The sequence below is a fragment of the Condylostylus longicornis genome, unplaced genomic scaffold (genome assembly GCF_029603195.1).
Source record: "Condylostylus longicornis isolate FDR11 unplaced genomic scaffold, ASM2960319v2 ptg000055l, whole genome shotgun sequence".
NCBI classification, from domain to species: domain Eukaryota; kingdom Metazoa; phylum Arthropoda; class Insecta; order Diptera; family Dolichopodidae; genus Condylostylus; species Condylostylus longicornis.
The window spans coordinates 869,103-890,072 of NW_026578024.1; the positions used below are offsets into that span (position 1 = coordinate 869,103).

The following is a 20,970-nucleotide window of genomic DNA, read 5'->3' on the forward strand; positions in this document are numbered from 1 at the left end:
GATATTTTTTACTTTGTTTTTTTTTTTTGAAAAAACTAAGAGAATCTATTCGAGGTAATTTTTGTAACCTTTTACTAATTGGGTATTATTGGATATTAAGTGATTTTTATTGGTATTTCAATGAAATACAATTTTTACCAAGCTTCAAATTTCTGTTTGTTTTTAAGTATGTGTTTGATTAATATTTTGTAGTTCAAGTTCATAAAGTATGCACTATGCTACCAGTATTTGTCAAACGTGAAAATAAAAGAAATGTGACTATAATATTAAGCAATATAGTTTCGGAAATGTAAAAACTACATTATATATGTACAAATGCGTAAATTAAATACATATTTTTTTTGAAAAAGGTTTTTTGTTTTACAAAGCTAAATGTATTATTTTGTGTGTTAAAGGTTTAAAGGCGCCTTTTAAATTTATATTTTTCAAACACCACTTATTTTTAAAGTAATTTTTTCTTTCAACATTGTTTTAAATCAATAATACTATGTTCATTGTACGTTTTTGCTCGTAATATATAATCACAAGTTTTGGCATCGAGTTAAAAGAGATGCCGCCTGAATTACTTTGCCTCTTTAATTACTGAAATCTTCAATCAGCTATTTTAAATTAAAACTAGTTCAACAAAAAGTCTCGGTCAAATATGTTTATCTTAATATAAAATTTCCATATTTTTTTCCTCAGAAATTATTTTCTACTTAGAAAGTCCAAAAATCATTATTTTTATTGCTTCCGTATGGGTTGAGTCTTAAAATAAGAGAAACTTGACATTAAAATAACAGAATGGTTAAGTTATAGGTAGATAGTGTTTATATTTATTATCTATGTATGTATAAAAAACGGAATGTTAAAAAAACGGGTTTTGTATGGATAAAAAAACATTATTTTCATTACCAGCTGCAGCCTAGTTTATGAATTTAAAAAATTATTCTATATTTTAATAAAAAAAGCGAATATGCTTTCTGTTTACTAAATATTTAACTGAAAATATAGAAATGTTATTACGATTTTAAATGTCGTACTTGGAAAAATATGTTTAACTTCGAAAAACTTAGTGTATACATGTCTTATTTTTTAATCTTTTTTAATTGTTTTCAGCTCACAGATGAAGTTGTTCGAAAAAAGTCGGAATATCAAAAACATTTAGAAGGGTATAAAGCTTTAAGGACACGATTTGAAGAGCACTATATTAAATGTAAGATATTTAATTTTTTTCTTTATTTTGAATGCAATTTAAATGTTATTAGTGTTATTATACGTAATTTGTTTCAATTTAAGCTGGTCGAAGTGGTAGAAAATTAGATGATGTGAGAGATAAATATCAAAAAGCTTGTCGTAAACTACATTTAACACACAATGAGTACGTGCTTTCCATAACGGAAGCTGTTGAGGTTGAAAAAGATTTTAGGACAATTCTACTACCGGGGCTCTTAGAGCATCAACAATCGGTGCAAGAAAGTTTTATTTTGCTATGGTAACTTTAAAATAATATACTTAAATGTAATTTTCAATAAATGTTATTTAAAATACATCAAACGTGAATTTTAGGAAGAATATTCTACAAGAAGCAAGTCAACATGGTGATTTAATTTCAAATAAATTCCAAGATATTCAAAGGAGGATAGATGCAGCCATAAATAGCATAAATCCATGTGAAGAGTACCGAGAGTTTACAGAGAAACACAAGTAATTTCAACAGACGGTTTAAATAATAGATCATTTTGAATATAAACAAAGTCTAAGTGTTCTTATGTAGAAAATCAGTAATTTTTTTCATATATGTATACATACGCAATTTATTGATCGTCAAAACTTAAAATTTTGGGGTTGTTATATAAATATATTTAATATTTATATAATCAACATTAAATGACAAATTATTTTATTCCATCTTGATTCATTTCTATGCAAAATTGGATTTCTGTGCTGTGCGAAACCTTATTCACTTTCAGCGATTCAATATTCAGAATTGAGATCTTTAGCTATCCTTTAATAATTTTTGTTTATAAATTTTATTAAAAAATTAGTTTAAAAATATGAAATACGTATAGTTAATATAAATATATAAGTTTAAGTATAAGTATGAACTTCCCTTATGTTCCTTAGAAATTTCGAAGATTAAATTTACGAATAATTATATTTAAATTGTTACATAAAAAAATTATTTTTTTGTTTTCATTAGAACTTCACCTGCTGCGCCATTACTGTTTCAGTTTGATGAAAGCCTTATTGAAGATATTCCAGGAAAATTACAATCAAATACGCTTACTGTTGATAATTTAACTGTTGATTGGCTAAGATCCCGTCTAAATGATCTAGAAAATGCGGTTAAAGAAGCTCAAGAAAAACAAGAAAAACTAGTTGGCGACTCAAATAGTTCTCCAATTTTAGCTAATGGAATCAACGGTTCTGGAAAAGAAACTCAAAAGTATTTATTGAATTTTTTGTTTATAACGTAGATAATAAAAAACAAAAACTTCATTTTTAGACAATCTAAAGACTTAAATTCCTTAAAGTGCCAAGAAAAACAAAAACAAAAATTAGCGGACATGATAAAAAGTGCATTAAGCGAAGTTGGCTGTGAAGAATTACCATCTGGATGTGACGATCATCTAGCGGAACAAAGTTTTGTTGAAAATAATATTATAAATAATGATCAGCAAGTAAGTAGCTTACTTAACTATTTTCAACATGAATTTATAAAAAATGGTGGGAAGTTGATTTCAACTCGACTAATACTATTTACGAGATATTTTTGATTACATAGTACACGTAATTGAATACGTATACATATATATAAGTATTTCACATTATAAATATGTCTTCAAAATTGTAGCAGTACGATATAAATATACGATTTGATAGTTAGGACAAATAAATTAAATTATATAAATGCAGTACTGTTGCAGTTTTGAAATCACGGTTTTTTCCAAAAATTAAAAATTAATCAATTTGCAAATACCGTTAACACAAAAAAAGTAAAATATAATATTTACTGATTCGTATCAATCAGCAGAATCCAATCAATAGCAAATTAATCAGAATTGCACAAATGGTACAGAGAAATTTTTATTTCTAGCAAAGTTTTCAAACCTATCTCGTATTCTGCAATATAGCATAAATGTCATAATTTTCTTAAGTGGTTTCAAAACGCACATTTTGTTTATTCATTAATTTATTTCAATTTTTTTTAATTTTACACATTTTATTTTATTTATGCAATTATATTGGTGAAAGTGTTATCATTTTTTTGGGAATTTTTAATTTCATATAAATCTATCTAATAAACAAAAACGAAAAACTAGCAACCGAATATACCACATTCAAGTACATCAACAACTTCGGTTTCTTCCATGTTGCATCGTCGTGGAGGAGATGTTCTCTCAATGCTAAGAGCTCCATTTACAAGACGCCGAGTTGTTTCGGTATCACCTAGAACGCCAAGAAGTGGGAAAAAGTCAAAGAAAAAACTAAAAAATACACAACCACGATCTCAAAGTTTAGGATCATTAGCGGTAAATAATTTGGATGCTTTGGACGCTAACAATGACGTTTCCTTAACAAGTACTAATATAAAGAAATTTCCTAACCAAGTCATTAAAAGAGGTACTTCCGCTATTAATTTACATAACACAAGTATAGCAGAAGAAGACCTTGAAAATGATGATGAAACCCTATGTGTATGTAATGTTGTTGCTTCTGTTGGAAAGACTAATTCTGAGAGTGATTTAACTAACAAAAATAACATTTATGCAGAACTAGAACTATCGGTTTCAAATGAATTACTACCAACAAAATCACAATCCGTTAATGATGGAAATCGTTCTTCCATTGTGGAAAAAAAAGACGACGAAAATCTTAATAAAAAATGTTTTCAAAAGTTAAACCTAGATAATATTGAAACTAAATCGTCTATTGATGATAGGTTAGATAAAATTGATGAAATCAATCGAGTTCTAGATAAAAAAATGAAACAAATTATTGGTATTAATTCAAGTGAACCAACAGTGGAATCTCGAAAGCCAAATGAAAATAAGCATTCGCAGGAACCCATTCCGAGCACATCAAAAAATATTTCAGGAAGCTATGTAACTTTCACAGAAACCTCAAAAAACTCTAATGACGATAAAATAGAAACTATTTCAAATCCCGAAACGAATACTGATGAGAAACTTAAAAATGATTTACTGAATTCAGTGTCCAAAGAAGACGAAAATACTTTTAACAACCATACTCAAAGTACTTTAAGTAACACCAATACTGGGTCGATTAATGTAAAAAAGCGATCGACATCATTTAGTCACAAATCTTTGAACAATTTCATTACAAACATAAAGGAATTTAAATTTGCAATGAACTCGAAACTGCCGCCAAACCAAATGAAAAAAACCGATAGTGAAAATGGTAATGACATTTCAGAAGAAAACTTCGACCTGAATAAAATGAATGTTTTTCAAGAAATAACTAGCGAATCCAACGATAAAATAGAAAGTAAACAAAAATTAAAGAGTTTAGAAAAAAAAAATAACAAAATTAAAAAGTCGAAAGCAATAACTCAGACATTTCGTTCTAAAGTCCTAAGCTTTCAAATACGACGTGGAAGAGTTTGTGAACGTTGTTCGAAACGCCGCAAAATTCAGCCGATTAATCGAGTTGTTGATCTTTCAAAAGAATTAAATTTAACAAACGCTAATAATAATTTAACATTGAGCATGGGAAGTGATAACGAAAACGAGTTTTGTAGTTGTCCAACAATCCCACTACCTACAACAAATACAATTGTTACAAACCCCAGCTATGATATTTCAAAAAATATTACTAACAATCTTACTAACAACACTAATAGTAAAAATGATAATAAAAATTTTTTCGTACCGTGTGAGCTTTCTGGTATTTCAAGTTCCACAGAAGATATCATAACAGCAAAAGATCACACTTATTGTGAACCATTTAGTACTGGTGAAGTGAGTAAAGGAATTTACAATTTGGTAACAAAAAAGCATCACGATTACACTTTTGATACTAAATTTTATATATACATATTTGCATTTTGAAAGAATGTTTGTAGATCTGTAAAAACCTGCTTGACCAATGTATGATTATTTGTTATTTATTAAAAATAGTAAAATAATAGCATCAACGCTGAAGTAATATAGAACATGTGTATGCAAAGCTTACGACATTATAGCCTGCTTGAATTGAATTAAATTTTTATTATTCAGTTTACTTCTTTTTTCGTCGCCAATTCTAATTAGTACGATTTCCTCTTATTGTTAAGTTAAAGATATATAACGCTCAAAATTTTATTGATAAATGTGAGGTATTTTAATGAAAGTGTAATCGAGTAATTTTCCGGCAGAAGACGAATTAAAAAAAAAAATAATCTCAGTTTCAAGTGATGTTGAAATTAAATTTTAAGTATATACGTATGTACGTATTTGCAAACATGCAAAAATTTTGCCGTCAGATTTTTTCACACTGAAAGCTACACTTATATTATTACTTAAAATGGTCTAGGTATAGTTTGCACTGCAACACCGCATATTAAGTCTATGACAACGTGTAATCAAAATATGATTGGAAGATATTATACAACATTTGATTGGAAGATATTATACCAGTGTTATGTAACGGCAATTTGAATTAATTCCGCATTTCCAATTTTTTTCGTTCGATTTTCCCACAAGATCTTGCCTTGTAATTTCTGTATTAATATACATACATATAAAATGATTCTAAAATAAGTTTTATGCCATCGCAAAAGAATTTCAATTTTTTTGATAACAAACTACAAATTTATATTTTCGTTTAAGTATGAGTGTTTAAAAAATGAAAATTTTCTCTCAAACTTTTTTGTCAACTTTATTTTAAAAAAAAATTTGCGTTTATTTTTAAAAAAAGCTTTGGTCTCTTTCAATAAAACTTGTTCTCCGCCACTTTTAGAATTTAAATTTTAAATTTAATAAGAGAATTTTCTTTTGTTATAATTATAGAACGTAAATTATAGAACGTTTGTATGTCTACAAAAATTTAAAAAATTATATGTTTATTTCGTGTTTTTGTAGTTATTCGGTCAAAAAATTTTATCAAAAAATTCATGCATTTTAAAACCTGTTAAAATACATCAACTCTCAATTTAAAAAAAAAAAAAACGAAAATTATTTCTTGTTGATATGATTAACGTAAGTTTAGAATGTCTGCTTGTATCTATTGAAAACAATAATTTTCATGTATTATTCAAAATATATTCAAGAACAGTCCTCAGTTAAAGTCAAGAACAGTTCAAGAATTTTTCCTATAAAATTGTTCCTTACAAAGTATCCATGAAACGATATCACTTAAAAAAATCTTGGAGGCTACTTAAACAGTAGTTATTATTCACTGAAATTTTAAAATTTTTCAAGAAAATTCATTGTTAAATTTGTTCAAAAGTGAACGTTAGTCGATTTAACAATGGATGTTTATTAGGAAAGAGAGGCATTGCCAAATTGCCACATAACTCAACACCGAACACATCAGCAATATATGTATACATTTGTTTTTTTAAACTCTAGCCATTTTTTAAAGACGTTGCAAGTAGAGGGGTGAAACTATTGTGCCTTGCCGACGTAATTCGTACGTGTATGCATGGATGCATGCATGGACATAATTTAAACGCTTAATTGTTTAAATTTTAGCTATGCATGTGCATATGTATATACGTTTATTCATACTTTATTTATGCTTTAACTTTAAGAAATTATTTAAAACAGGAAAATATATAACAATTTTTACCATTGCGATAATTAATAATTAAGATGAATTTCTGATTTTTGTGAAAAATTTGTACAGTTATAATTTTCCCAAATGAAGCTATAAAAAAGAGTGTTTTAAATAAATTGTTGAGTTTTTCATCCCAGTTTTACAAAAAATCACCATCTTCATTATGTATTTAGCTGTGCTTGCAAAATATCAAAAATTTTTATTACTTAATTATGACATATTTGGAACTTTTTGTATTGTACTAAAAAAATGACAAAAAGACCACATTTGTAATTTTGAAACGTTCAATTTATTTTGTGAATCATAAATTTTATTTTACGGAATGTATCAAAAAATATGAAAAGGTGAAGAAAAAAATTACCATTTCCAACCTGTAGCTATAGAATATCAAATCTGATCGTTAGTCTTCAATAACAGACCGGAACAGATAATTCATTTTCGAGTGAATTTTCGCGATTTTTCATTAGTTATTCGAAAATGAAAAATAAATGTACAAAAAATAGTAGGAAAAAAATGAAAACTTTATTCTGACCTTCTGAAGAAATTATTCTAAGACTTCTGTTGTGTGCTTGTTTTTTTCTTTTTTTTTAATTTATTCACTCTAAATTTTAAAAATAGACGGATTTTATACGTCACTAAAACGCAACATTTTTTTTTAATAAAAAATTTTGATGTTTTCGAATAGAAAATTTAGTTGTGGTGTTCGTTCTTTTTACACGGAATAAGAAATTAAAAATTTTCAGCTATTTTATAAATTATTTTCAAATAATGTATAAAATAATAGAGAAGTAGTACAGAAAGACAATAAAAATAATGCAAAAAAAAATAATTTTAAAAAATAAAAAATTTTTGTTGTACTTTAGAAAAAATTAAATTGGTATATGAAAACACACTTAAAGTTTCGTTGGAAAAAGCAAATCTGTAGGATTTGAACATTTTAACCCATGTGAACAAATTTTCGAAAATATCGAACTTCGAAAACCCCTTATGTGTATGTAAAATACTGAAAAATCTTTGAAAAAATAATACTCTGTTAGTCAAAATGAAGAGATTAAGCAAATTTTTTAAATTAAAGGTAATCAATTTTACCGCATTTTATTGAAACTTTTTTGAAAAAAGCCATTGTACTCTAACATATTTTATAAAGGTAAACTCCTATCCAAAAATTCATAAGTCAAACGTGATTCTGATGCGATTATACCAAAATCCTACAAAAATTGAACAGACTTCGAGTTCAGTCGTTAAGCTGCGTATATGAGGCTCAATTTTACATTGGAATATTATTGACGAGTTATTTTACCATTACAAATACATGTTTCTTCATTAATACAAAATTATTAAAAAAACAAGTCGAAAATTTCCGGTCAACAGTATATTAAAAATTACCAAAATAGAACTTTGAATGGAAGTTTAGCGTTACACATCATTTTATACAATTTGAACACTACACTAGAAAAACATTTTAGAATAGATGACCTTTTAAATATTTAATTAATGATTTAAATTTGTTTTCAAAGAGGAAATTGTTAGTTCTGGCGGTTAATTAAATTTTTCCAAATGATTCCTTTTATTTGGTAATGCTTTGCGGATCTCATTTCCCGTTTGTAATACAGTTCTTTTTTATAAATAAGAGCACTGCATATAAGGAACGAAGAAAAATTAGATTTATCTACATGTAAATCAGGTTTAAATTTTTGTTTGGTCGGTTATTAACAGCATATATTATTATGTTTAATAAATTGTAACTTCATTATTTTTAAATTTTAAAAACTGCCGAAACCCTTCCATAGATTTTTTCAAATATATCTACACATTTTTAATTTTTATCGCGTCAACATTAAATTTAATTGATTATTTCATATGAATATTCAAGTATTTGTCACAAAGTCGTATACTTTATACATACATATACAGTTATATTTAGCGACAAAAGTAAAGTATACAAAATGTACATTAATTTGAAGAAAATAGAGCTCGCCCACTATTATATAAAATTAAAGTGTTTACTTGTAGACAAATCAAAAATACACGAAAATACTTGAATCATTTTATTAAGTATTGCTAACAGTCCTTGAAATTCACAAGTTTAAGACTTAAAAAAATTGCAGTTTTTAAATATTTATTTTGAATGCAGGAAAAAATAATTTAATTAAAAAATTCGTCAATCACAGTAAAACCTGTTCAACGTAGTATATACATATATACATACAAATTTATTTTGCTATTATAATATTATGTATATTCTTGTTTTTTCAAAATTTTCAATTTTTGGAAAAATATGTTAAAAACTTATTAACGATTCTGTGATCTTTTTACTGTTGATTGGAAGAAAGCTATAACTAGTGTCTAAGTAAATAATTCTCGATTCTTAAATAGTAATGTTATTAAGTATACATACATACACATTCAATATATAATTATAGAGAAAATTTTTCTTACTCCCAATATTTAAACTCTTAGCGCGATTTCGTGTCGGTAAATACAATAGTACGTAAAATTTGTTAAAAATATTTGTTTAATAAACCATTCGTTTGCATAGTTTATCATAAATATTAAACTTAAAACACGAACAATAAAGTTAAAAAGTGCTACAATGACATCAAGTGGCTCTTGCAAAAATTTATTAAACTATGGTTCTGAAATAGTATGGCAGCCAATACCTCCAGTTCGAAAGAAGAGGCCCAAATCATTTTTGGTAAAATGATTTTTGTTTCCTATTTTAAAATAAACTTTAATAAGCACTTTTTCTAACTCTATTGCATTTTTTTTCATATTAGCTTATATAAGTAACTTGTGTTTATTTTTCTGTAACAACGATTGTCGACTTTTACCGATTGTAGGTCAAAAAATGGAATTGTAACTATGTAAAAATGAAACAATTAAAAATTTCGTTGTTAAAAATGTTTACTATATTAATAAATTGAAAAACTTTTCATGCTCTTTAATATCATTTAATATTATGTAAAATTTTATTTGGCTATCTATATTATTTCTGTAATTTTACAACTTTATTTGCTTTGGATTTCTGTATGTACACATTATGTTATGTTTTAACTTGCTGATAACTAAATTTTATTATGTTAATTAATGAGCACTCTTGCAAAATAAATAACAAATTAACTTTTTTATGAAGAAATAATTTTCTTTTGAAAGAACTAAAATTTTGAAATTGATGTTTGTAATAATGATAGATGACATATTCTACAAATCGTCCACTTTATGAGGAAGAGTGGTTCCACGGTGTTTTACCTCGAGAAGAAGTTGTTAGATTGTTAAAGATCGAAGGAGATTTTTTGGTACGAGAAACTATTCGAAATGAAGAAAGCCAAATTGTATTAAGTGTTTGTTGGAACGGTCACAAACATTTTATTGTTCAAACAACCGTTGAAGGACATTATCGTTTTGAAGGACCACCGTTCCCTAGTATACAGGAATTAATTATGCATCAATATCAGAGTGAATTACCGGTGACTGTAAAATCAGGTGCAATTTTAAGAAGACCTGTATTACGAGAAAGGTGGGAGCTAAGCAATGATGATGTTATATTACTTGAAAAAATTGGAAGGGTATATAAATTTAATTTGTCTCATACATATTCATATTGTATAAGAATATATGTATACCTTATGCTTTTAAAGTTAAAAAAAAAAGAAACTAAAGAGATTTCTTTTAAGGGAAACTTTGGTGATGTTTACAAAGCTAAATTGAAATCAACTAAGCTAGACGTAGCCGTTAAAACCTGTCGTATGACGTTACCAGATGAGCAAAAGAGAAAATTTTTGCAAGAAGGTCGCATTTTAAAGCAATATGATCATCCAAACATAGTGAAATTAATAGGAATTTGTGTTCAAAAACAACCTATCATGATTGTTATGGAGCTAGTTCCGGGTAAAGGGTCACAAAACCTATTGAGTACCCAAAAGCTTTTAAATTTCATTTTTTGTGTTTAAAAATATATTTTCAAAAATATAAAATTTTCAAAATATTTTAAGAAATTTTAACCTTAGGTTCGATCTTGAGTGTGATTAACTTTTTTTTATATTATTTATTATTATTAAAATTTAAAAAAAGTAGTTGAAGATAAAAGAATTTTAATTTCAGGTGGTTCTTTATTAAATTTCCTCCGAAAAAATTCTAATACACTTACGAGTAAACAACTTGTAGGAATGTGCAAAGATGCAGCTGCTGGTAATTCAAATAACGTAACATCGCTTTCATTCAATTTATTGACTTTTTATTTAAGGAATGAGATATTTGGAATCTAAAAATTGTATACATCGTGATCTTGCAGCTAGAAATTGTCTAATTGATTATGAAAATTCTGTAAAAATTTCCGATTTTGGGATGTCCAGGGAAGAAGAAGAATACATAGGTAATTAATTTTTTTTAATATTTATACCATATATAAAATTAGTTAGTAGTAAAAATCCCCTTTCTAGGGGATATAATTTGTTCAATTACTATTACAAGGCGCCCAAAAATTTACCAAAGTAGAACTTTTCATAAAAATGCATTCAGTAAGAATAACACATTGACAAACCGATATTTTACTGAAAATACGATATTTATCTAAATGCAATTAACCTTATTCAGCAATGAAATTTCTTCTGCTGTATTGGTGTGAATTTTAGGTGTATATTTTGGTAAAAGGGGATACCGTTGTTTTTAGAATTTAAAATTGAAAATTATACGCATATAATTATACAAACATATAAGATATTCGTGAATTAACAACTGAATAAAAAAATTTTCTTTTAAGTTTCGGATGGCATGAAACAAATTCCAGTTAAATGGACCGCACCAGAGGCTTTAAATTTCGGCAAATACACTTCTTTATGTGATGTGTGGTCATATGGCGTTTTAATGTGGGAAATATTTTCAAAAGGTGATACACCATACTCTGGAATGAGCAACTCAAGAGCGCGGGAAAAAATCGATGCAGGCAAGTTATACCTGTACTAATTACAAAAAAAACACAATAAGTGATAAGCTTTAATGCATATAGCAAAAGTTAATAAAAAAAATTTTAGGCTATAGAATGCCAGCTCCAGAAAACACATCACAGGAAATATATCGTTTAATGTTACGTTGCTGGGCAGCTCAACCGGAGTCTCGGCCGCATTTTGATGAAATTTATTCTGCTCTTGATTTGCAGCTAACAAATAATAATATCGAAACATAGTTGAACTAAGATCAATTTGAAGAACGATTTGTGCAATTTCTTGTAGAAATTATTTGAAATAAGTACAGGAACAAATAATTTTCAAACCATTTTATACTAGAAAGAACAAATCCATTAAAGGACATCCCTTTAAATACATTAAAATAAAACAGTATGGCTTTTTTTTGGATTACATAAAAGACTCTATTACGATTTTTTAATTTTAATTTTCGGTAAAAAATATAGACAAGCTATAAAAAATCTTTATACATATTTGAATAAGTTCATATAGTGCATACAAAAATCATTCGTTAATGAATAATTAAAAAAAAACACAGCGAAAAGTTAAGGTTTTTTATTATTTACATACATATTTAATACATTAAATTCACATACCTTACCTTCAAAAAATATTAGTTAACTTGCTTTTTTCTGGTAGTTACGTGAATAGCCCTGTTATTTATAAATGAAGTGATAAAATTTTAATTAATTTTAAAATTAAGTAACATAAAAACTGATATAATTATACACCTATATATATTTATAAAAAAAATTTAGAATTAAATATACATTTGTTAAAAAATACTCCAACGTGCCAAAAACTCATGCATATATTCATAAATCCAAATGTTTCACTCAAATGTTTTATAAAATTGCATGATTTTTATAGTGTACTACTTTATACATTTTTTAGTTAGAATATCGAAGAAGTATTAAAAATTTAAGAAAAACTATTGAAAAAATCAAGCAGAACTTAAATAAATATTTTAACTTAAAATAAACTCGTTTTTGTATTGTGCTACATATTTTTATATAAAACATGTATTATACATATTTTATTAATAAAATAAACAATATTTTATTATATTTTACTAAACAAAAATATTTTAAAATATAAAAATCTGTTCATTTTTAACTTCATATTTAGTTTAAAATTTTTATTATAGATTATTGAAAATTTGTGTAGAATAAGAAAATCGGAAATATTTTACTAAAGTTGTAACATTATAAAATAATTTTCATTATTAAAGTATACAAATTAAACATAAATTGAAAAAAAATTAAAATTTTGAGTTTTAATCAATTAAGTTTATTTAATTTTTTTAACAATTCAGTGCATGAATAAGCGCTTGTAATCTTCTAATTTCTGTTGTCAGAAAGTATAACATATAGCTGCGACTTGATTGCGTTTTCATAATTCCGTTCAGCTAAAAAAAAAAACTATTGTTTTTTTTTAAGTTTTGAATGTGCCTTCAAACAGATGCTTTAACGTATTAATACTACTTCGATTAACAAATTTTATTATGAATTATTTTTATTTCTTCAACCTCAACTTATTGTCCAACGGCATTCCATATTTAAAATATTGTAAACTAAATTGATGATTTTGGTCTCTTTAATGCCTAATTAACTTTTTAAAATTAAAAAAATTTTTTTATTAAAAGAAATTTTTTTATTAAAAGAAATTTTTTAAATTAAAAGAAATTTTGCTTTTTTTTTACTATTTTCATGTTTCCAATTGAAAAAATTAAGTGAAACCTGACGATTTATTATTGTTAGCAACGTACATTATATATGTGAATTCAGATTAAACAGAAGCCATGAATAAAGTTTCATTTACACATACGATGCTGCTTCACAACTCTATGAAATTTAGTTAAAATGTTTATTAAATTTAGTTATTCGAGATTACTAATTTTTAAAAGTTGGCCTTTTTTTACTTCCATCAGAACACGTACATATGTATAATTGTATGAATGTATAAAATGTTATTAGTTCTATCATGAATTCCCTTCGCGGAATCCAACAAATTCCGAACATAACTACGACTCATACTTCGGCGCAGAAAAAATTTCAAAATTTAAAAATTTAATAACGAATATTTTCTTTAAAATGCTTGTTAAGAGTGATTCTTTCTTTCGCAGATTTTTGAGTATAATTTTTACTACGAATGTAATCTATGATGACTATTACGAATATGATTAATATTACGATTACTATTACGAATATTCGGAGCAGAGTTTTAGTAATTTGTATTTTTCTGAATTTCAGAGCTACAAACGAAATTTGATAAGCCCGTATGTTTCACCTAAAATGAACTATCAAGTCTGCTTTTATGTCATATCGAAATGTCGATATGTTTGTAATTCAATGGTTTAAATAGAAATTGTACCTCATACAATTGTACCTGCCTAGGAAACATACGGCGGACAATTTGTTACGGCATACTATGCGTGCATGTTTTTACCACGAACAAAGAATTTGCGAGCCTAAACGGTATTTACTTAGATATAAAGCTGATCGAGCCATGTCCGGTTGAAACGATCGTTTATACATATTTCATGTTTATACATAGATATGTACATGAAATGCAACAACATTTATACATAAATATGTACATTATTTATATTTTTATATAAAAATTTTAAATAGCTTGGGTTTCGTGTTGCAGTTATGATCTGATTTAGCTTAGAACTAAAGTTGTTGAACTCAGCTTAATCATAAATGTCTGAATAAAATATAAATACTGTAGTAGTGTAGTATCACATTACGGAACTCAAGGATACTATACAAAGACTATTTTATGAAAGACACTATTAACATTGTCCTATTGACAATGAACAACAGCTGACAAAAGTACTATTTTATAGAAATACTTTAAAGTATAAATGATATTTTAATATAATATTATTTTATATACTTAGTAATATAATTCAATATTATATTGTTTTAGGAATATTTTTTAAAAGGTTCCAAAATTGTTTATAGGGGTGCTTCAAAAATTAATTCTATCCAAGCAAAACCATATAATTATTTATATAAAACATAATAATTGTATGATTTTTTATTGAAATCTAAAAATCTAATATTGGTTTTCTATTAGTCTTCCTAAAGCTATTTAGAATATAGTTATCCTGAAATATTTTACAATTGCTATTTTTAGTTTTTACTCAAAAGTTTCACATGATACAATGTTTGGCTGAACCGGAATTAAGCAATGTTTTTTTAAATTTTGAACACATGTGACACTATAATAATATGAATTAACATTATGTATACACATTTGCCACAATTGTTATAAGAATATGTATGTATGTAAATAATTAAAGAGTTTATTTATTTTTCATCACTAAATGAAATTTTAAATATCTTTACAATTAAGTTAAACATTAAAATTTTACAAGTTGCGGAAGGTAAATCAAAGAATATTTTATGCATATTCATAAGAATATATATATACATACAAAAAGTTCTATAGAAACTGTAGTAAATATTAATAAATTATATTTAATTTACTTTACGGTTTCAACAACATTATTCGAAATTTATTTTCATAATAATTTTAGCAAACCTATCTAAGAATTTCTAAAATAATTACTTTTTTAATCATCCGTTGAGCTGTGGTTAAACCTTAACAAGTAAAGAAAAATAATTGTTGCTAAAGCACTAACTAAAAAAATCACATCGAACCATCTATGATAAAAATTAAAATGCAAACTTCCTAAAACTTCTGTTATGATTACGCGATATTCAGCTGGCATATTCATTCGCATCAGCAGTACTGAAGAACAAAAGTACATTCCCATTATTTGTGCTAATAATAAAACTATGAGATTTGATGATTTACTAGATGACATCTTATAGAAAAACTAAAATAATTTTACAAATAATTAATAATGCATGTAACGCTTAAGTTTTGCAAATTTACCTTAGTTAGGGTGAGAAGTAAGCCTCTAATGGAAGTAACAACAATGCAACCAACCAAAAAAAAAGATATATGTTGATTCCAAAACGCTAAATCAATATTAAATCCACACCAGTGCACTGCAATTTCAAGTCCACGCGTAACTGGATCTTTTCGACCAACGCGATCGAAAATGATGTTTACTGTGCTCTAAAATAAAGTCGTTGATAATGAACATAATTTTGAAATTAAAATAAGAATACAGAATGCTGACATACTATAAAAATTTTCCATAGACAATAAAGACTAAAGAAATATCCCAATATGTTGAAGTATTTTCCTTGAAAAGTTGTAGCCCATACCTGTCTTTCTTGCATATTTTTAAGAGAATTAATTTCTAAAAACAATTGTCTAGACAATTCCTCTAAACCAGCTATCTCCAAACGAAGCTGCCCGATATCTACAATTAATTTGACGTAAAAAAGTTATTTGTTTTATAATTTTGTTATACAACACACTTTCACTTGTTCCTGAGTAACTTTGTGCAACTGAACTTAGTATGTTCCAAAGCCTAGGCCTCATATTGGGATTTTCTTTTGATTTTTTTATTTCCACAGCAATTCGCTTTTTCTTATTTATAATCATATCCATGGTTAACATTAGTCTTCTCTCTAAATTAATTACATCTTGAGGGGATACTGGTCTAAAATTCTTCAAAAATATTAAAATATGTATTTAAAGACTTATATCAAATTTACTTAATAAAATACGCCATGCTAGTATATGGATAATTAACAGCCCCAAAACCAGATAAAATAGCCATGACGGTAACGCCAACAACACCGATTCTGGATACCGCTTGCTCTATGGTAAAGATACCGTGTTGCACACTCAAGAGAGGAAAAGGATCACCAATACGCCAAAATGCATAAAGATAGCAAAACCAAAGAAATATTGTTATCGATTTAACCCATCTTTCAGGAACTAAAATCATTTAACATTCTTTAAAGAATATCTACAATTTAATAATGTCTTACCGAATGAAATATTACTGATAAATGAATATGCTATGTAAAGTGGAATGACTGCTATTACCATAATTAATAAAAATGTGAGACCCAATCGCCAGTGAAAATATCGAGATGTAGATTCCAAAAACCCCAATATCTCAAAAATAATTAACTCAAACATTGTTAACGATAATGCAAATGTCATAGAAAATATTAGTTGCACAGATACATGGCGGATTTCGTAATTTCTAAATAATTGTTTAACAAAAAACACCCAACCGCCAACAAAGAAGCATACCTGAAATATAAACCATAGATTTAATTATTTATGTATTTTTAACCAAATATTCTGAAATAAGAATTAGTCTTAGCATACGTATGTATGTATATATTTAACACGTTACATTCACCGATACTTGTAAATTATCCTTAATATACTTAGTTAGTGCAGGTGAAGAGGATTTATTATAACTTGCTAAATAAACTTACCTGTGACACAAAAACTATAATACTATCCTCAACAAACCCCATTTCATTTGTAATATTTATTAAAAGCAAAACATATCTAAAAAGTGTTCCAAAAAACAAAGTTTTTTAATTTATCAAAAAAATTTTTACAGCAAGCAAAACAAAATAACCGAATTGACAAGTGTGCACATACACACATACTTATGTTCATTAATTGTTTTATTTAGTGATTGACAGACACTTCTCATAAAAATACCATTCAGCCCATTAAAATTAAACCATCACGTCCCACAAAAATACCATTCAGCCCAGTAAAATTAAACGGCTGAACGGTATTTTTGTTGAAAATGACCGTCAATCAAAATAATAAGCTTTGTTATGTGATGTTTTCTTTTCATCAAAAATTATTACATATTTAATTATTTGACAAGTTCAGTTAATATTAACGTATAATTTGACGTTGTCAGAAAATAACTCTGTTATTTTTCAATCAAGTTATTTTTAAACTAGCCTAGATGTTTATTAAAATTTAACTAACGTTACTTATGTTTTTTATTTAATAAACTTTGGAGTTTAACTTTTCAATGTATCGTTTATTAAACAACGGCTCTTTTTAGTTTTTTTTGTAATATTATTAGGAACTTAGATTAGAAAAATCTGCATAAATAGGTTTTTGCTATTTACTTTAATTATTTTCTTCTAATTATGGAATATTTATTTTGAAGATTTTGATCTATGAAGCAGAAACACTATCAAAATAATTGAACAAAAATCAAACTTACACGACCGTATGAGTGTAATAAATATTTCACATTCCATTATTTCAAATATAAGTATTCGCTACTGTAAAATAAATCAAATATATTCCAGTTTATGAAACTTGCACAAAGTTCGTAAAATTGTTGTACGCAAACTGTCTGGTGGTATAACACTTTTTGAACAAAAATGAGAAAAAATAATGACATTCTTATTTTCTCAATGTTTAAAATTTTTCTAAGTTTTGTAGAGCAGAATTTAAGAATTTTAAAAATTTTTAAAATCGTAAACCTGTCAAAATGTATGTTTTTCTTGGTTATTTCTCAAAAATAACCTTTTTTTTAATTTTTTAAAAATAATTAAAATAAACAAAAGGGATTCACAAATGGTTTTTGCTAAGTTTCACACTTTCATAATACAAAATCCAAATTTTCATAAAACATTTTCAAATTTGAGGTTTATCACCTATTTATAAAGCTTTAAAAGTTTTTCAATTTTTCTATCTGGTTTACTTTTTTTGAAAATAGAATTTTTTTGTCTTTTTACGAGAAATTACGTCATTGTTTTCTATTGTCAAAGTTTTTTCAAATTTTATACCAAATATACCTACTAATTATCCACTTTGGTTAATAATATGTTTATGTTTTTACATGAACCCTGATTGAACTCAAATTCAACCCTGCTTTGAGATGAAATTAAATGTTGAGTTCAATTCAATTTCAACCTTCATTAATATAACATATAATTAAGATTTAACTAACATCATTGCATAAAATCGTCAATCGTATTTATATGCGATGTATAAAATTTAACATAATTATGTTATACATGACCATACATATAATAAAACACCAAAGAAATGAGTAAAACTAATGTTTGGGAGTACGATGAAACAAAGGAGTTATTAAATGTAATGGTAGAACAGAATTCTCTTCAGTTGTTAAATGAAAAAAAAAACACGCATTCAGAAATTTACAAAAACATTGAAGCGGAGCTTAAGAAAAGGGGATATACAAACAAAAATAACCAACAGATAGAAAACCGATGGAGAAATTTAAAAAACAGGTATAATATGGTGAAAAACATGCATATCGAAAATGGTAATGAAAGGAGCGTATGTCCTTTTTATGATGAGTTGAACCGAATGCTAGAGCAATCTAAGGCATCAATTAAAAATGGGGTGTCTGAAGATGATAGCTGCAATAAAGTTCATACAAAGAGAATGAGAGAAGAATATGAAAAAATTGAAAAGCGAATGCCTACTAAAAGAAACATATGGGAGTATGATGAAACAAAAGAACTTTTGAGCATTATGGTAGAACAAGAATCTCTTAAACATTTTAATGGCAAACATTACAAAAATGCCGAAATTTACAAAAAAATTGAAGCGGAACTTAAAAGAAGAGGTTTCGCGAATAAAAATGATAAACAAATCGCAAATCGATGGAAAAATATGAAGAAAGAATATTGTAAAGTAAAAAGAATGAATAAAAATAGTAATGAGATAATTTTGTGTCCCTTTTTTGAGGAAATAGACAGCATGATTAATAACAGGATACCTTCAAATTCAACGACAGGCGATACTAAAACATCCAAAAGTAAACAAAAAAATTTTAATTAATTTTTGCACTTAAGTTTATAATTCAATACGTTTGTTTCAGATATATTTATCGAAGAAAATGGTGAGGACCTATTTTTAGAGGAGTCATCGTCAGTATCTAGCGAAGAAGAAGCTATGTTTGAGCCAAAATTTTCCAAAAAGGAGGATTCTTCCACAAGTAATACGACAAAATGCATTAATGGTAATTTACAATTTGTGTGCATATGTTTTTTTTTTTATATCATAAATGCTTATTTCATATATTAGGCTTAAGATTGAAAAAGAAGATGTATAAATCAACTTACAGAACTAAAAATAAATTTTGCACGCGGATAAAAAAGAATCGGGAGCTTGCAAAACAATTCTTCGAAGACCAAAAGAGGTTGATTGATTACGAATTTAGTTTGTATCTGAAGCATGAAAAACAATTGCAAAAGCATTTGGAGGAAACCACAAAGAGGATGTTGGAAGAAAACACGAAAAATTTTTTGGAGGGTTTAAAATCTTTGTTACATAAAACTAGTGCTGATTCTAATATCAACCTTCCTACTGAAGTTAGTTATTGATAGATTTCTTCCATTATAATGGGGACACACATAATATTGGAAAACTAATTAAATCGAAAACGCTAGTGTGCAGGGGTGTGCATATTTAATTTACGATAGTATGAAACTATAAGCCGTTTGTAAGTTGCTTTTATGTGTTATTTATGAAATGTACACGTATTTGCTAAGAAAAAAAGTTAGGAAAACTAAAGTCGTTTTTATTATTAAATAAATTTTTCTTTTTAAACTAATAAATCAAAGTCATATAATATGACAGATATGCTCGTTTTTGAGCTACAGCCTGTTGCAAAAAAAGGTACCCTACTTTTCCTGCATATGAGTAAATGCTTATAACTTATGCAACATAGAGTTATCGTTAGGATCTTGTTTTATAGGCGATTAATTATTCTTTATGTTTAGTCTTACAATTAATTTGATTGGAACTATTGTTTATATAGAGATACAGCTCATCAAAATCAGAATTTTTATTTGTTTTTTCTCGAAATTTTTATTTTAACAAATCTCGAATGATCTTATTATTTTTTCTTTTTTTTTTTTGTTATTTTCGATGCGAACCCATATAACATTTTCCTCTATCTCCCATAGTTTTTCCAGTAAAACGTATTAAATGTATGTATTTAAGAACAAGCGAAAAATGGATAAATATTTTATAAATATAGGGAACATTTTAAAAATATCTGGCATTATTTGAAACTATTAAAGAAAATTCAAAAATATTGTTTCTCCACTATATTCATTATAAAGAAATATTGTAAAGTTTAATTAATATAAAGTAAAAAAAGAAAATAGGTAGGATAATTGTAGCTTTTCCCATTAATTACAAAATATTATAATCTATAAAATAAGAGAAATAAATGTAACATTCGTAATTTCTTTTTTTTTGGCCAAGGTGGTTATGTCAATGAGCTTCAATCTACAATTATGAGAGGGTAAGATTAGCGGATTTTCCCAGTCTCAAAACA

At 26.5% G+C, this 20,970-nt stretch overlaps 3 protein-coding genes across 13 annotated transcripts in view; 2 read left to right on the forward strand and 1 right to left on the reverse strand.

Annotated features, from left to right (window-relative positions):
* Positions 1 to 12,235, forward strand: part of LOC129612070 (tyrosine-protein kinase Fer) — a 52,834-nt gene extending 40,599 nt beyond the window's left edge. For 8 of the 10 annotated variants that reach the window (XM_055525535.1, XM_055525534.1, XM_055525536.1 and 5 more), the window contains exons 4-15: positions 1,099 to 1,195; positions 1,279 to 1,474; positions 1,549 to 1,686; positions 2,183 to 2,428; positions 2,489 to 2,663; positions 3,306 to 4,964; positions 9,954 to 10,379; positions 10,437 to 10,650; positions 10,864 to 10,950; positions 11,006 to 11,134; positions 11,522 to 11,704; positions 11,793 to 12,126. In XM_055525535.1, coding sequence (XP_055381510.1) covers positions 1,099 to 1,195; positions 1,279 to 1,474; positions 1,549 to 1,686; positions 2,183 to 2,428; positions 2,489 to 2,663; positions 3,306 to 4,964; positions 9,954 to 10,379; positions 10,437 to 10,650; positions 10,864 to 10,950; positions 11,006 to 11,134; positions 11,522 to 11,704; positions 11,793 to 11,944 — 3,702 coding nt within the window. In that variant the 3' untranslated portion in view covers positions 11,945 to 12,126. Of the gene's footprint in view, positions 1 to 1,098; positions 1,196 to 1,278; positions 1,475 to 1,548; positions 1,687 to 2,182; positions 2,429 to 2,488; positions 2,664 to 3,305; positions 4,965 to 6,159; positions 7,838 to 9,301; positions 9,458 to 9,953; positions 10,380 to 10,436; positions 10,651 to 10,863; positions 10,951 to 11,005; positions 11,135 to 11,521; positions 11,705 to 11,792 lie in introns of those variants that run through there. The other 2 variants (XM_055525543.1, XM_055525544.1) reach the window with 2 other exon arrangements.
* A 28-nt stretch (positions 12,236 to 12,263) lies between these two features.
* Positions 12,264 to 17,342, reverse strand: LOC129612071 (Golgi pH regulator). Of its 2 annotated transcripts, XM_055525546.1 has the most exons (9): positions 17,288 to 17,342; positions 17,108 to 17,183; positions 16,646 to 16,916; positions 16,367 to 16,592; positions 16,127 to 16,311; positions 15,887 to 16,068; positions 15,633 to 15,818; positions 15,303 to 15,573; positions 12,264 to 13,334 (listed from the first exon to the last, which is right to left on the reverse strand). In XM_055525546.1, exons 1-8 carry the CDS (start codon positions 17,332 to 17,334, stop codon positions 15,307 to 15,309), a joined length of 1,440 nt encoding a protein of 479 aa, XP_055381521.1. In that variant the 5' UTR covers positions 17,335 to 17,342; the 3' UTR covers positions 12,264 to 13,334; positions 15,303 to 15,306. The 2 variants fall into 2 exon arrangements, with proteins under 2 accessions (XP_055381521.1, XP_055381520.1); XM_055525545.1 differs by having other exon boundaries at positions 12,264 to 15,573.
* Positions 17,343 to 18,538: 1,196 nt separating this feature from the next.
* On the forward strand, positions 18,539 to 20,198 carry LOC129611961 (zinc finger protein with KRAB and SCAN domains 2). Its single transcript, XM_055525391.1, has 3 exons — positions 18,539 to 19,440; positions 19,504 to 19,644; positions 19,710 to 20,198. Exons 1-3 carry the CDS (start codon positions 18,702 to 18,704, stop codon positions 20,006 to 20,008), a joined length of 1,179 nt encoding a protein of 392 aa, XP_055381366.1. The 5' UTR covers positions 18,539 to 18,701; the 3' UTR covers positions 20,009 to 20,198.
* The last annotated feature ends 772 nt before the right edge of the window (positions 20,199 to 20,970 follow it).